This window comes from Diabrotica undecimpunctata, chromosome 5 (assembly GCF_040954645.1).
Source record: "Diabrotica undecimpunctata isolate CICGRU chromosome 5, icDiaUnde3, whole genome shotgun sequence".
NCBI classification, from domain to species: domain Eukaryota; kingdom Metazoa; phylum Arthropoda; class Insecta; order Coleoptera; family Chrysomelidae; genus Diabrotica; species Diabrotica undecimpunctata.
This window is the reverse complement of record NC_092807.1, coordinates 122973131-122990926: the sequence shown is the minus strand read 5'-3', so window position 1 is coordinate 122990926 and position 17796 is coordinate 122973131. Positions and strand designations below refer to the sequence as shown.

The following is a 17796-nucleotide window of genomic DNA, read 5'->3' as shown; positions in this document are numbered from 1 at the left end:
ACATCAACTTAGAATTCTTCATTTGTGTTGATATACCACGCATAAAAACGACAACTTAGTTTTTTACCGTGGAAAACCCAAGAGCGGATTGCAATACTGTGGAATCCAATTCTTCTATTTCGGTTGATAGTTCCCATGATCTTTGATCGAAAGGATCAAAGCAATGTGACTTTACTAAGTTCGTACAGAATCTTAGTTAGCTACGCTTGTCGCACGAGCCCTTATTTCTAACATTTAACAAAGCAAGTCTATATTTAATAAAGCCATTGTTATTTTTTAATATATACCAGATGTCTCATCTAACCGACACGATGAACCACCAAGCTGAGTTTTAGTAAAAGTTTTCTTTATTGTACTGAATATTCCTTGAGTCGCTTAAGGTAAGGGCCAAATGTTTCTTATGTTATAAGAAACATTTGGCCTTTGCTCTTGCTACCATTGCCTGGTTTTTCACGCATACGCACCTTTATATTATTTGAGATATATAGTACAAAAACAGTATTTTTAAAAAATAATTCATAAAACAGTATTTAAAAAAATTAACTTTTTTATAATTTTGAAAGATAAAGGCAACAACAAAGGAAAAATACATGCAAAACCTAAAAAGACGTTCTATAAAAGCCGAGCATAAAGCAACCATGATGAAATTGACACAGTGACATGGCGTCTAGACGTCTATTACCTTGACGATGAACATGGCGAATCTAATCCACGTTCCAAGCTTGCAGCGAGAATTCGAATTTCGGGAACCGTCAGAACGCTGGCCTTGCGCCTACACAGCCAACATATACACAGGCATACAACCAAACTACTTTTACAACTACTTGGGTTAGTTTTAATTTTAAATTTACTAGTTTTATTTCTTGAATGTTCAAATGTAGACTTAAAATTAGTTTTTATTTAAGTTACAGTACAGCAATATCGAATAAAATGAGTCGAATGTATAAAACTTAGCGAAGATATTGATTATTATATATGTGGATTCTTAAGTCACCTTTTGAAATAGACAATTTCTTTTTTGTCGTAAATGCAAATAATATAATTATATATTTTCCGAATGGGGTTCAAAGGAGTAGTGATGCGCAATATAAGGTGTTGCTTCCTGATAACACCTCTAGCCACTCCTACTCAATTCCAATCCTCACCTCCAAGAAGTGTAACTTAATCACATGGGTGGACCCTGGCAAACCTGAGCAACCCTACCGGAGATTGGGTAACCAACCCCAGTGGAAAGTAGGGTCAGGGCCGACGAGGAAGGGAGAAATGGTCCTCCGAAAAGGGGGTTAGGCATAGGGCTAACAACCCTATCCTACAAAACACACATAATACGAATGTTCAAGGAATGAAAACCGGACTGATCAAACGACGACGACTGCGCGAGAAAAAGGTACACGATTTAAGAATTGCGACATGGAACATCCGATCCCTATACAGATCGGGAGCCCTCCAAAATCTGCTCGGTGAACTGAATAGATATGATATAGATATAACAGCTCTGCAGGAAATGAGATGGACCGGGAGTGGCACCATTGACAAAAGACACCACATTATATTCTATAGTTGCGACGCTAAAGACCACGCACTAGGTACTGGCTTCATTGTAAATAAAAAGGTTAAGCACCTCGTACGAGACTTTCGTGCTATGAACCATAGAATGTGTATCCTGAGACTAAGGGGAACATTCTTTAATTACAGCATCTTAAATGTGCATGCCCCTACAGAGGAAAAGGAAGACGATGTCAAAGAAAAATTCTATGAAGAACTAGAAGCTGCGTACCATTCATGCCCAAAGAATGACATTAAAATTATTTATGGTGATCTCAACGCAAAAATAGGAAAAGAACTACAATACCTACCAACTATAGGTAAGCACAGCCTTCATGAGGTATCCAATGACAATGGCATCAGACTAATAAATCTAGCAACTTCCCTTAACATGGTCATTGCCAGCACATGCTTCCAGCGAAAAAATATTCATAAGGGAACGTGGAGATCTCCAGATGGGGTTACAGTAAACATGATCGATCATGTTATTATTGACTCAAGACATCACTCAGACGTAATAAATGTATGCAGCAGAAGAGGGGCAAATGCAGACTCGGATCACTATCTAGAGGAAAGTAGAATAAGAGCCAGAATCTCAAACATTAAAAAAGAAAAGGGATCCAAAATTGAAAAATATGAAATAAAAAACTTAGCAGACAACAGCAAAAAGGCAAAATACAAAGAATATATAAAAGCAAGGCTAGAAAACAGACAAAAGCACGAGGAAATAAACAGAGAATGGGAAGCGTGTAAAACCATCATACAAGACGCGGCCAAAGAGATCCTAGGTCTACAAAAAAAGCCCAAATCAACTGAAGGACAGTGGTTCGATGAAGAGTGTCGCAACATAACAGAGAGGAAAAATAATGCATATCAACGACTACAACAACGACATAGAACACGAAAGGCAGAGGAGGAATATAGAATGCTAAGGAGGGAAGAGAAGAAAATACATCGCAGAAAGAAAAGAGAACACAGAAAAAGAACTCCAAGAAATGGAAGAACTAAAACCATCAGAAACCAGAAAATTCTACCAAAAACTTAACAAAAGTAGAAAAGAATTTAAACCAAGGACAATGATGTGTAGAGGCAAAGAAGGAGATATAGTAACTCAACAGAGTGAAATACTACAAAGATGGACGGAATTCTTCAAAGAAAAGTTTGAAAAAAACGAAGATCCACTATATGATGGAATTATACTGGATAAATCGGATACCAGAGAAACAACCCCACCTTCAGTGGCTGAAATGCAAGAAGCAGTTACCAGACTGAAAAACAACAAGTCACCTGGATTAGACAATATCAGCGCAGAATTAATAGACTCCCTATTGAATGCGATACACGAACTAATAGTGAACATATGGAATAATAAACAACTGCCACAAGACTGGAATACCGGAGTAATTATTCCACTACATAAGAAGGGAGATCAGCTTCAATGTGAAAACTACCGAGCAATAACGCTACTGACTGTGGCATATAAAATACTGTCAAATATTGTGTATGACCGATTGAGACCATATGCGGAACAAATAGTTGGGGGATATCAATGTGGTTTCCGCAGGCAGAAGTCCACAATAGATCAGATCTTCGTCTTGAGGCAAATCTTGGAAAAGACTAGTGAATTTAATATATACACACATCATCTTTTCATTGACTTTGAGAGTGCCTATGATAGCATCCATCGAGAATTTCTGATTCATGCACTGAAAGACTTTAATATTCCAACTCAACTCATTGATATCATAAAAGAAACACTTAAAGTACAAAGCAAAATTAGAATTCAAAACGAACTAACAGATACAATTCATGTGAGAACGGGCCTACGACAGGGAGATGCCCTATCCTGTATTCTATTCAACATCACATTAGAGAAAATAATTAGGGAGTCAAAAGTCAACACCAGAGGAACAATAATAACAAAAAGTGTACAAATATTGGCATTTGCAGATGATGTTGATATCATAGCCAGAAGCGAAAGAGAGATGATAGAAGCATTTAATGCGATAGAAAGAGCGGCACAAAACAGTGGCCTAAACATTAATGAAATAAAAACCAAATACATGAAGGTCAGTAAATCGACAGGCCAAAGAAACCTACAGAATCTGACAATAGGAGACTATAACATCGAAAGCGTGAAAAATTTTACATACCTAGGTTCACTAGTTACCGCAGATAACAATGTCAGTGAAGAAGTTAAGAGAAGAATACATATCGCTAATAAAACATATAATGGACTAATTAAACATCTAAGATCTAACAACATCACAAGAAGCACCAAATGCAAAATATACAAGACCCTGATAAAACCGGTCCTTGTATATGGATCAGAGACATGGACACTATCGAAAAGCGATGAAAACCTATTAGGCACATTTGAACGAAAAATCCTTAGACACATATATAAGGGGGTAAAGGAAAATGACATATGGCGCAGAAGATATAACTTTGAACTGTACACAGCATACAACGAACCCGAGATCATAACATCCATAAAGATCGGACGTCTGCGCTGGATGGGCGATGTTGAACGAATGTTGGAGACTGAAACACCAAAACATATTATGAGACAAACACCAGTAGGAAGAAGGTCAAAGGGAAGACCCAAACTTAGATACATGGAACAAGTGGAGCAAGATCTGAAAACACTTAAGATTACCAACTGGAAAAACAAAGCAAGGAACAGAACAGAATGGCGGAAAATCCTAGAACAAGCCAGGACCCAGAAAGGGTTGTCGAGCTACTGATGATGATGATGATATATTTTCCGAATATGTTTTTTTTAATGTTCTTCTATCTGGCAATCCTGTTCGCTATTTTCTCAACTTAGTCTGCGGTAATTTTCCACAGAATTCTCATTTTTTCTGTGTTCTTAATCTCAAAACTCATTTCTCCTTATTTTCAGACACTTGTGTCAGCCATGTATTTGACCTTCTTTCACATTGAATTATTTTAACATGTTGCAGTCTATTTCGGTTGGATATTTTACTTCTTCCATATTTATATTGGTTAATATCTTTAATACTTGTACAATTATCTGTATTAAGTACCATTTTAATATCTAATTTTAATATTATTCGCCAAAACATAATCCAAAATACTACCAAAAGTAAAAATATATCGACTTTTCATCACATTTCAATTAAGTTTTCAAATCTACATTTAACAAAAGAAATAAGTGTTAGTCTGTATAGGAAATACATCTATTTTTTATATCTTTCAATAAATTAAGGCTAAAATGTAATAGTACAAGATCCCACTGCAGGATCACTACGTTCATAACGTAGTTAATCAAACTCACATTTTTACACAAGTACATTTAAAATTAGGAGAATACATTTATAATAGGTTGCCAGTCAAAAAGAGGTCTCACATATTTTTAATTCAATTAATAGCAATTAATTTTTGAACCAAAATTTTACGAAGTTGCAACATTTGTACCACGATCACTGTTACTTAAATTCCCCAATCTTAATTTGGTAAGTTAAATGCCTTCATTTCTTAACGTGTCCCCTTTATCTGCGTTATTTTCACTTTTCCCACTTTCACTTTATTCATCGTCTTTCCGCCGATCCGAATCTTATTGTTACTGTATTACAGGGTTCACGATGTGGTTGGTGTAACAAGCAAACTTCTTCTAAAATTAAGACCCGTATTCCTAGCTACCTCAGCGAATACCTTGTGACTCCAACCTTCATCACAAAGAAGTTGACTACACAGAAGGTCAACGTCCAGTCGATTTGTTTTATACCTCATGTTGCGTAACAACAATATTTAATATTCTTATTTTATTTTGTACCATCTAATAATCTGTACAGCGCTGATTGCTTGCATTCAAAGAACTTTCTAGACATAAGCTTCTAAAATCGTCAAAGAATGATAACAATGAAGGCATTAATGATTTCCAAATTATCGGTTTGAGTCATTGAAAATTCCCAACATTAACGAAAGTTGCAAAATACCCTTCTCAGGTAATTTTACCAATGAAAGGAAAGTCGAAGGTATTTTAAATGTAAACATATCCTTTATATACGTCGAGGGTCAGGGGGGGCCATTTCTGAATTTTAAGAAACGATTTACGAGCGTAGTGATTCAAGGTAGTTGGAATCAGTTCGAATACAGCATTGCATGAGCGCTAGGCTCCTGTCCGCGCTAGCCGCACTTCAGAAGGTTTAACATACTTTCGTAAGCAAGTTATCGACGTCCAAAATACGTTGTTGTAATAATTGTTTAAATATACTTGTTAAAATGTTCTTTTCGAAACTTTCATTTGTCCCAGTTTTCTGGGTGGTCCTTCAAAGAAGTATACAAAGTGAACCTATTTCCCTAAGGACAAAATTTGTTCCCCAAAGGAAAAAACCAGCGACCTACGACTGGTGCGCGAAACAAAGGCATCAGGACAAGGTGTAAGGACAAACACACCTGCATTTTCGTTCATCTCAATCTGAGGTAATGTGAGTACATATCCCTTCGTATCCCTTCCGCTTTAAGTGAAGTTCTTTCGACTGAAGAAAATCAAAAATAAAACAAGAGGCTAAATATAGTTACTTCATAGACATCAATGCTTAAAATCTCTTATTGAAACAGTGCATATTTCATTATTTTTTTATTATTAAATTTTTAATGTTACTTAATAGTCTTGTCAAGTCTGCAGCTTAAACGTGTTTTATCCAAGGTGGATTAATTAGACAGTAATTTTTTTTTGTTTTTTTTGCATATTTTAAACTTAATAGCTTTTTTTTTATTTTCTAACACAGTTAATTCATTAAAAAGAGGACATAGTAGGTAGTTAGTCAAAGAGTTCAATAAGTTCGATAAAATATCAACATTCGAAGCGACAGTTACAGAATCTGTAGTTTTCTTTTGTGAATATATGAAAAACTTTAAAACACACATTTATGAGTAAGATCACAATTTCATTAAATCAAGACTTTTAAAAATATTAAAAAATACATTGACAGTCACACACTATGTTCCAAACTAAACCACAAAACTCCTTTCCAAAACGACGAACCTTGGCGCTGTTGCAGATATAAAATAACATCTCTGTTCTATTTGGAACACAATATTCATGCCAAAAATTATATGCTCACTTCTACTTTCGACGGTTTAGACAAAATAGTATTTGTACGTATTAAACGCCTGGATTATGGAAGATGCGTTAAAAACCGAAACACTAAACACGTTTTAATAAAACGAGATTTAATCAAGCACCTAATATTCATTCTCTTCGGTACTACAGTAAAAATATCTTTATTCGTAACTTTTTTTGGACAGTTTGAATTCCTTTTAAACTTATTCAACAATCTAAAGATTATTCGTCTGCTTATCAATTAAAAATAGATGTATTTTCCTCTCTTAACTTCTTGCGAGTTGAAGTTTAATTATTAGGTTTTTATTTAATACTGGTTAGTAACAAATATCAAACTACAAGAATGATTTCGCAGGAAGTTAAACTGTTAAATTGCAACTGATTTTACTACTACTTTACTGCAATTAATGTGAAGATAAAAATTGGTAAGAGTGTGATTGTATCGAGGAATTAGTACCTATCCGCTTCTGGTGAACATGGTAAAGATGGCGCCAAAGCCTTTGTGTCGCTATCTTCACTTACAGGCGGTTTGTCGTCATCACTGTCACTGTGGATTGAGTCCTGCCTATATGGGGCAAGTATTCAAAATTTTGTGTATGTTAGTATGTATTGTTATATATTTAGAACGAAATCCATGCTGTGAAATATAGTAGAAAAGGTGAGGAAGACGTTGAAAAGAGACAACCAAAAATCAAAATACCGAATAGAAGAGTTTAACAAAAAATTGTAGAACTTACCAATTAAATAAAATGGTAAGATAATCAAAAAATATTCAGTAAAAATAAAAAAGTACATAGAGTCAGGAAATTTTCAAAGCATTTATCATGAATAAGAAAAATATGTGCTTCTCATACCGACACGAAGCAGTTTTTCTTAACACGATAACAATAAAAGAAACTTGCATAATATGGACATTTTTAATGCCAACTTATGATATTTAATGAGGTTAAATATATTAAATCAATCGTTTCTTTTTCTGTTTTAATTATTAAAATAGACTCCCATCTATTTTTCATTAGACTTAACTCCCTTTTGTGCTTTTTTTTTAGCTAGAGGGAACCATCAGAAAAGACGATAAAATATATTTAGAAAAGAAAATATCAACGGATTTGAAATTGTTAACGAGAGTTAAAAAGGCACTCTGGAAAAGTTTTATAAACAATAAAAAAACAGGTCAAGACGTACTTCTATGCACACTCATGATACAATATGTTGGAATATCCCGTATAGTTAAAAATCATTTTAAAATGTGGGCTTTGTCAACATACCAATTTTTAAAGTGTACCGGGATTCGCCCAGTATATATACTTATAATAAAAATCTTAATCACATAAAAACACGAAAATATTCAGAAAGCTTGTAAATAACAGAACACTTATCCTAATTTTGTCTATAATTGACGTTTAAATGAGAAAAAAACAGTTTTTAATAGTAGATTATAAGATTTTAAAAATAAGCCGCCTAAAAGTCTTCGACATGTGGACATTTCAAAGATAAATAAATATAGATCTACCTATGATATGTCTATGATATATTTATCTAGAAGTTTTGTAGAACGTTTTGGTTCCTGCAATGTGACAAGAAATGGATTTAGATATGAGAAGCTTTGCTAAAAATTCTAAAGGATTAGACAAGTATAGCTAAACATTCAGTACTAGAGGAAGAGGCATATTATTTTATGTATGTGTGAATAGTTTGGTAGTTCTATAAAAAATTTAAGGCCTTTTAAACTAGACACACTAGAACAGAATTATGCATTAACCAGGGGCGGATACACGGGGGATGAAAATAGGGAAATTCCATCTCAAGGTCCAAAATTTAAGAGAACCTATTATTTATGTCTTTTGTGTAGTTTGGGCTTATATTTTTTGTCTTTTGAATGGTGTTTCATTGGAAGTTCCTTCCCCAAGTTGTCGTTCCCCTCCCATAAGTTGTACGTTCTCCTCCCTCCAAGTTGTACACTCCCCTCCTCCCAAATTGTACATTCCCTTCCCCCAAGTTGTACGTACCCCTCCCAAGGCAAATGTCTAGATCCGCCACTGGCATTAGCTGATTAAAAATCCGATCCGACTATATCCCATCTACAAATCCTAAAATATGACTAAAGAATTTTCTGACTATACCATGTATTATCAATATATTTACCTACAACCTGTTATACATTGATTGCATTTGAATGACTCACCCATTATCACATTTCGCGAAATACTACCCACGTGTCACACCTGCCCACCTGTCACACCTGGCGGTACATCAAAGGATGCCGCCAATAAGAAAGTTTCCAGCTACGATGTGCAAAAATAATTTGTAAATTAATTTTTATTAAAAATGGCGAATTACTGGCGCCGACTAGAGTATAATAATTAAACTCTGCCAGTCAGTAATGTAGATTCCTTAAACGTAATGTGTGACGTCAGAGTGGGAGAAGCTTATAATGCTATTGATATTTAAAATTTTTCCATGCCCAAGTGACCCATACTCTGCAGATGTAAGTCCGATAAGTGTAATAAAATCAAGGATTATTGGTAGAATTAATTCAAAATTAATTACACCTAAAGTAGATTTGCAGATGCAAATCTGCAAAAATGCATTTTGAACTGATAAAAGAATCTCTAAAAGTAGAAAGTAGAATCCGGATACAAAATGAATTAACGGAAACAATAGATGTGAAAAAGGGACTACGCCAGGGAGACGCTCTATCATGCATCTTGTTCAACGTCGTACTCGAGAAAATACTGAGGGACACAACAGTCAATACAAGAGGAACAATCATTAATAAAAGCGTGCAAATACTAGCATTTGCAGATGATGTCGACATAATCGCAAGATCAAGAAGAGAAATGATAGAGGCATACAACCAAATAGAACGAGCTGCACAAAATAGTGGTCTTAAAATCAATCAGACCAAAACAAAATATATGCAGGTAAGTAAAAACGCAGAAATAAGGCAGCCACAAAATATAACAATAGGAGAATACAACATAGAGGGGGTAAAAAACTTTATATACTTGGGATCCCTAGTCACGTCTGATAATAACGTTACGGAGGAAGTGAAAAGGCGAATATTTATTGCAAATAAATGTTACCATGGCTTAATTAGACACCTAAGATCAGATAACGTCGCAAGAAAGACAAAATGCCAAATATATAAAACCCTAATAAGACCGGTACTCACATATGGCTCAGAAACCTGGACACTCACTAAAAGAGAGGAAACGTTGTTAGCCACCTTCGAAAGAAAAATCTTGCGATACATATATAAGGGCACAAAAGAAAACGGAATATGGCGAAGACGATACAACTCTGAACTATACAAAATATACTAGGATCCGGATATTATAATATTCATTAAAATAGGACGGCTGCGTTGGATAGGACATGTAGAAAGAATGGAAGAAAGCAAAATACCAAACAAAATATTCAAACAGATGCCAGTAGGAAAAAGAACAAGAGGAAGACCGAAACTGAGATACTTAGAACAAATAGAAAATGATATTACAACCTTAAAAATAAAAAACTGGAGAAAAAAAGCACGAAACAGATCAGAATGGAGAAGAATCCTGGAACAGGCCAAGACCCAAAAAGGGTTGTCGAGCCAGTGATGATGATGAAGATTTGCAGATGCATTGATTCTGTCCAGGAGTTCACAAGAATGTAAAAATATTCTACAAGTGAGTTGTTTATATCGTCTATTAATTAAAACAGTTATTGCTGGTGTAGAAACCATTAAATATTTGTTTAATTTTTATATAATAATTTCATAATGTATGTTTGTTAATCATATGTTTGTTAATGCAAGTATATTATGCAAGTGTCTATTAAAACATTTCGATTAAACACACCTTCTGAGAGTAGACATTCGAAACGAATCTGCCGGACTAAACAATGCTGGCGTCGATTGGGACAGCACTAGTGATCCTTCTCTAAATAAAAAATCTAATGTCTACACTACTCACTAGAACTACTTAAAAATCTGATTACTACAAAAACCATTAAAAAGAGTAGGCGATAAAAATATATTATATACATACCTTGAATTCCTTAAAAGACTATTGTAAGAACCTGCAGGTTGCCAAATTTGATCGGTACCCATACGGACACCAATGTTGTAGTTGGTTTGTTCCTAAAATTAGATATTTTAAATAGAGCGATATTTCATTAACAGTGTACAATTTTGATGTCAAAATATGACGCTATAACTCAAATCACTTAAACAAAAAATATTGCTACTTTAGGTGATTCAGCTCCTTTAGATTGTTAGTCTATATATTACACATAGACGCACGCCTAAATTTTTACCTACCCATAGCAATACTCTTTGGCATGTTTGTATTACATACGTTACAACTTTTTAAAAATAGTAAATAGTATCTTACCTTGAGAATTTTCTTCTCCTTAGCCAAAACTTTAAAATAACTCTGTAATTTCTAGAATACTTGTTTAAAAAGCGAGTCAAACTAATCAAAAAGCCATCGATAAATGCCCATATCAAATATAAAATTTCAAAGATCTTCTGTCCAATTGTTGCTTCTGAAAAATACAAATATATATAAATATTTGGAAATACAACTATTTTTTTCTTTTTATCTCAATATTTCGTTAATTATTTATTAGCGTCATCAGGATCATCATCATTAGCAATAAAAAACGATGTTAAAACTTATTCACTTATAGATTTAGAGTACTTTAAACATTTAAATATCCAAATCATGAATGTGTTGCTTGTGTGAGTCCATTTCAAATAGGTAAAAGAAATAAAATAAGACTTACAATAAATTTAATTTTACTACCAAAACGACCGGTTTCGCTTTCTACATTTTGCAAAGCATCTTCAGGTCAAACGGTACAAAGTAAATTAAATGCTGAAATTATAAAAAGCCGATATTAGGGTGCTGTCTTATAAAGATAAATATCAAAAAGGTTATAGTAATTATGCCAATATTACCTGTCTGTGTTTATTAATATGCATAAAATTGATTTAGCAGACAATGTTAAAACCCACAAATTGGTAAGAGATAAACTATTGAATTGTAATAAATTAGTAACAAACAAAATACTACTTACATTCCGGTACAAGAAGTTTTGGTTATTGATTCGTGATACATAGCTCAAACTATCCTGTATTGCTGATGTTGGGTGATCTTTGGTTAATGTTGTCTGATAATTAACAAGGAAGTTTCTTGAGGGGAGAGATGTTAACAAATGAAATAGGAGTAAGGTATACGTGATTGTTTGTTAAATGACACATCATTTGTTAATAAATGAATGTTAAATGAACAAAACAAAATATTGATAGATTGATATCAAAAGCTAACACATTCTGGAAGATATTTAAACTTTTTTTCACTACTCATCAAAAGTTTAATACAGTGATTGCAATGAAGAATAGGGTAAGGCATATTAGTGATGATAAATTCATAAACGCAAACTTAAATTTGTTTTTAAACATCTTTGAAAATAATGGATACCCAAAACATATCCTTAAAAAAAAGATATTTAACTCAGACATTTTTGACGGTCCCACTGATATCGGAGCAGTACAAACAATCCAATATAAAAAACTACCATTAATAAAACTACCATTAATCACAGAAGGTGTTAACGAAGGTTAACACCTTCTGTGACCAGTTTATTTAAACAATTTACTAACAAACATTAAAATTGTCAAATACAATTATTAGGAAACCGACAACTGTTTTCTAAAGTAAAAGACAAGACACCAACTGTAAATAAAACTAATGTTATCTACAAACTGCCTTGTTTGGATTGCCAGAGCTGTTATGTTGGCAAACTTCTCAATGTCTAAAACAAATTGTCACACAACACTGTGCAAGTGACTGCACAAAGAAGAAGAATAAATGTGCGGCAGTTGACCATTACTTAAAAATTGGGCATCAATTTGACTACTCAAATGTCAGGGTTCTACAGCAAGAGAACAATTACAAAAAAAGATAAAAAGATGTGCCAAAAGATGTTTTAGAAATGTGTCATATTAATAAAGAAAAATATGTAGTAAATTATAGGGCAGACACGAGGAAGTTGAGCAATATCTACTGTAATATTCTTAGTATGTTCAAATAATTTTTGTTTACAATTAGATTTTAAATCACCCTGTATATTTTAAATGTGTAATTTTATTGTGTTTTAATTGTTTCTTAGTTGTTTTTTTTGCTAAAAAATTTATTTTAATTTAATTACTAGTGACTAGGTGCTTTAATTAATATTGTCACTGTTTTGAATATATTATGTACATTTAACATTTTAAAATATTTTTAACTCTAAATCTGTCGTATCTTGTCTCCTGATGAAGCTGACAAAAAATCAGCGTATAGAGTAATAAAAGAAAAAAGAGTTTTTTTTTTAAATAACAGACCGCATACCCGACACACCAATCCAATAAATTATATATATATATATATATATATATATATATATATATATATATATATATATATATATATTATATATATAAGAAAAAAGAAGTACTTGTGACTCGTTTGGAACAAATATATAACTGTTTTGGATGGGTTGGAGTCAATAATAGGGCTATTGGTTAACTATTTTTTTATTCTCGAGCTTTCAATTGTGTTTACAATTATTATCGAGAGCTAAAAAAGACAAAATACTTACAAGGTTGAACTAAAAAGAAAAAACAATTTTTGTTAACTTACCAAATAAAAATTAGTTTGGTAAGTAAAAATCACTGCTTACATCTTCAAAATATTTAATACAAAAATGTTTTAATCTAATAAATGTTTCTCCGAAAATTTTTATAATTTTGAAAACATTTGTTTTAATATATAAATAATTGAATTTATAAATAAGTTCAATAGCAACCAATTACAAATAGCCTCAATGTCATAAATGCCAACATAAAATTTTTATTTTTGACATTATATTGCCAAAAGTAAAATTTCGTTTAAACATTCTTTTTTGTTTAGTAACAAAAAGAAGAAGATTTATTCACCGTTGACAGATGTCTGAAAGAATGTGACAGATATTTGGAGAATTAAATATGACATTTTACAAGTTTTATATATAAATCATAAAGAAAGAATATAATTATAAATTTTGCTTAAATTTTGAATTTCAGATCTTTTGTTTAGACTATTATCATTTTTGCTAATACAAACCATTTCCAAAAAAGTCCTTTTAAATGTATTACTTTCACTACATAAAATTTAATGTTATCAAATCCATAATATGGTCTTTATCGATTACATGTTCTGCTAAAGCACAAGATGGTTTTTTAATTCTGCAATCACTTTTGTGAGAAATAATGCGATTTGAAAGATTTCTTCCGGTCTCACCAACATATTCAGCCTCACACTGAGTACAACTAATGCTGTATACTAAATTCGTTTTTTCAAATTTGTCTATAGGATATTTAGTTTTAGAATATAAAGATGAAATAGTTTTGATGTTCTTTGTTGCTTTTTTTATATTGTCAATAACCTTTAGTGTTTGTATTAATTTAGGTGTTAATGATGGTATAAAAGGTAGTGAATGATAATAGATGTTCTGATTGTTAGATACAATGTTTTGAGATTGAGCAAAAAATGGTGTTAAATTATTTATATTACCAATATTAGAAAAAAGCATCCTATGTAGCATATCTGGAGGATAAGAGTTTTCAATTAGAATATTTTTTAATAATTGAAGATCTTCCTGTAGATAATCTGGATGAGAAAGTTTTAAAACACGTTCTTTTAATCCTGTTATAAGGTTCATTTTCATCTTATTTGGATGGTGAGAGTAATAGCTTATAAATCTATTACTACATATGGGTTTTCTGAACCATCTGGTTTTCAATATATTGTCTGTATTTCTTACAATTCTCATGTCAAGGAATGATAATTCTCTACCAAAATTTACCCTAAGCAAAATTTATAATTATATTCTTTCTTTATGATTTATATATAAAACTTGTAAAATGTCATATTTAATTCTCCATATATCTGTCACATTCTTTCAGACATCTGTCAACGGTGAATAACTCTTCTTCTTTTTGTTACTAAACAAAAAAGAATGTTTAAACGAAATTTTACTTTTGGCAATATATTTGTCAAAAATAAAAATTTTATGTTGGCATTTATGACATTGAGGCTATTTGTAATTGGTTGCTATTTGAACTTATTTATAAATTCAATTATTTATATATTAAAAAAATGTTTTCAAAATTATAAAAATTTTCGGAGAAACATTTATTAGATTAAAACATTTTTGTATTAAATATTTTGAAGATGTAAGCAGTGATTTTTACTTACCAAACTAATTTTTATTTGGTAAGTTAACAAAAATTGTTTTTTCTTTTTAGTTCAACCTTGTAAGTATTTTGTCTTTTTAGCTCTTGATAATAATTGTAAACACAATTGAAAGCTCGAGAATAAAAAAATAGTTAACCAATAGCTCTATTATTGACTCCAACCCATCCAAAACAGTTACAAAACAAAAGAAATACAGGATATTATACATATACATATGTCAAGAAATATCTTACTAGGTTCTGTCAAAGAACTAAAATCTTCATCCCTTTCTTGACTGTACTAGGTTGAGGTTCATCTTGTATTCTCACACTTTAGGTTCGTGTTCCGCAATCTGAAAAAATTTTAAAAGTGCTCTAAAAATTCAGAACAGAATAAAAAGAGAGGGAAGGGAATATACAGTTTTTATAATGTTTAATTTAATACATTTTTATTTAAATGTTGTACTAACAAGGATAAAATACATATCAAATATTGCGTTTATGAATTTTAAAAATATTAAAACATTCTTTATGAGCTCCGTGTACTTTATCTTCAAAATTAATTCTATTTACTATCTATATGAGATTTTATGACATCTCAAAAACTACTTTGTACGGGACTGTTACCATCAATGTTTCCAAAAAGACTGAAATAATAATATACACACATCTCCAAAATGTGAATATGAAATATGAATAACTTAAATAATTCAAAGCTGTCCCGAGCTGGGATAGATCATCAATCGCACCGTTAATTTATATTCTAAAAGTCCGTATACGATAATCTCGAAATTAGTATATAAAAATACTATATTATATATTTGTGTATTAGTTTTTGGGCTTTTGAGTGGTATAACGGCCACTAAGTACGACGTTAACTGATTTACGCGTTAACTGATTAATGTTTCTGCGGCTAATGTAATTTTGACTAATACTTCGGGTTTTCTTTCATTTAATTATGCGCTTTAGGTGATTTAATTATAGGACAAAGTGGTTAATCGCCTAAAAACAGAATGGTGGAAAACACATGGCATAGTAGTGCTTTGAGAAATAACTTTTCTAGTTTGAAACAGAGTATACGGCACTTTGTTCAGACGGTCATAGTCCAATTCTGACGCCACTGGCGCCAATGTCGGTAAGCGTTTGATCTGCATTACCGGCCGAGCTCGGTCAAAACATGAACCTCAGCCAAAACCGTTCATCAATTGAATAAGTGGCAGGTGACAGGTTTGATATACATAGTGATTGTATAGAAAAATTGAAATATGGGTCATGACAGAAAAGCACATCAATTATAATGTTATACAGGGGGAAAAATAATAATAAACTTTATCGTGACAAACATAGCAACCTGAATGTTGCTGTTTTTGTAAGGTTATATCATTAAATGAGTTCACGGAGCATCAGTGAAATTCATAACATAAATTAATTTTATTGTTAGCTGATGGAAAACCTATTCTCAGTCTAGCAAGGAATACCAGAAGAATTTTCGGACCGTATGACTATAGATGTTGATATGTTATCGGTGAGTAAGGCATAAATTGATCCAAGATAAATTAAACAATTCAAAAATTGTTTAATTCATTGATATATTACATGTACTGTTTCTGCGACGAATGGAAACATCTATCATATTATTATTCATAATATGAATAGATGAGTAAATATACTCTGTCTATAGTTTTCCTATAAAACTTTTTCTGTATCCCCTTGAAAACGAAGATACGTAACACCTTAGAATAGTTTGATCATCCTGTATACTTATTCCAAGTTGTCTTCTTCTATAATGTTTCGAACGTGACACTTAAGACAAAAATAAAAGAAAATGATCCTTCTGACTTAAAGAGATCTGAAGAGGCTATGTAGAATGGAGGCATGACGAGACAGAGCTTTTCGTGCTTGGCAACCTAAACTTCAGAGCTCGAATAGGTCAAGTCCATCCGAACTCAGAACTCCGGAGGCTGGAGTGCCGCAGGGAGTGGTCTTGTCACCCCTACTGTATACAATATACACCGCCGATGTTCCAAGAACACCTGGAACCTGAAGTCCAGAAAGTGGGTTGGATCGGTCACACACTCCGAAAAAATAATTCCAGTATCGCAAAGACTGCCCTAGAGTGGAATCCCTAAGGGAAAAGAAAAAGAGGTCGCCCAGTACAAACTTAGAGAAGATCCATCATGGACGAGATAAGAGGCCAAGGAAAGTCTTGGAATGAGGTGAAGGCCTTAGCGTAAAACAGAACCCGATGGCGCGTTTTCACTGAAGCTATATGCTCCACTTAGGAGTTCAAGAACCTTATATATATATATATATATATATATATATATATATATATATATATATATACTTAAAGAGATACAAATCCTATACCGCTAAAAGTAGTACTAGGGTACGATTAGACATTCCACAAAGTATTTAGAGGGCATACGAAATTTCATAGACGGTAGCGTAGTTTTTTTGCTATACGTGTTACAAATTTAAAATGTTTTAACACAACATGGAGACTTATAGAGACGTATAAGTACCTGTTTTAAATATTGTAAACTTTATGTTTTTATATTAAATCATGAAAGCAAAATAAAATAAAATTAACATTATAAAAACTGTTTACATTTCATATGAAAATTTGCTAAGCAAAAAACACAAAAAAAGGTGTATAAAAATAGAAAACAAACATAAGCTCACCAAAATCATTGCAATGTACAAAAAATAGGCAAATTAAATTTTTACCTGTCGTAAGAGGTAGATAACAATTATTGCTTTCTTAATCTAATACTTACCTTATTCATCCCTAACTAATTTATAAAACCAAATGAAATGTATGTAAAGCTTTGCATTACGTACACAAAATTGATCAAAATTGTTAGTGAATGCACAACTAGTTCCACATTAATACTGAAAGTTAAGTAAGAGT

General features: G+C 32.3%; 1 protein-coding gene and 1 long non-coding RNA gene across 2 annotated transcripts in view; both read right to left on the bottom strand.

The window, feature by feature from the left end:
- LOC140442458 (piezo-type mechanosensitive ion channel component-like) overlaps positions 1 to 17796 on the bottom strand; it is a 231425-nt gene that overhangs the window by 45218 nt on the left and 168411 nt on the right. The window contains 3 exon segments of the mRNA XM_072533528.1: positions 10669 to 10760; positions 11014 to 11048; positions 11051 to 11167. Of these exon segments, the coding sequence (XP_072389629.1) occupies positions 10669 to 10760; positions 11014 to 11048; positions 11051 to 11167 (244 nt within the window).
- LOC140441743 (uncharacterized) lies at positions 700 to 10562 on the bottom strand. The gene is made up of 3 exons (XR_011951031.1): positions 10480 to 10562; positions 7095 to 7202; positions 700 to 772 (listed from the first exon to the last, which is right to left on the bottom strand). It is a non-coding gene; the product is annotated as an uncharacterized lncRNA (long non-coding RNA).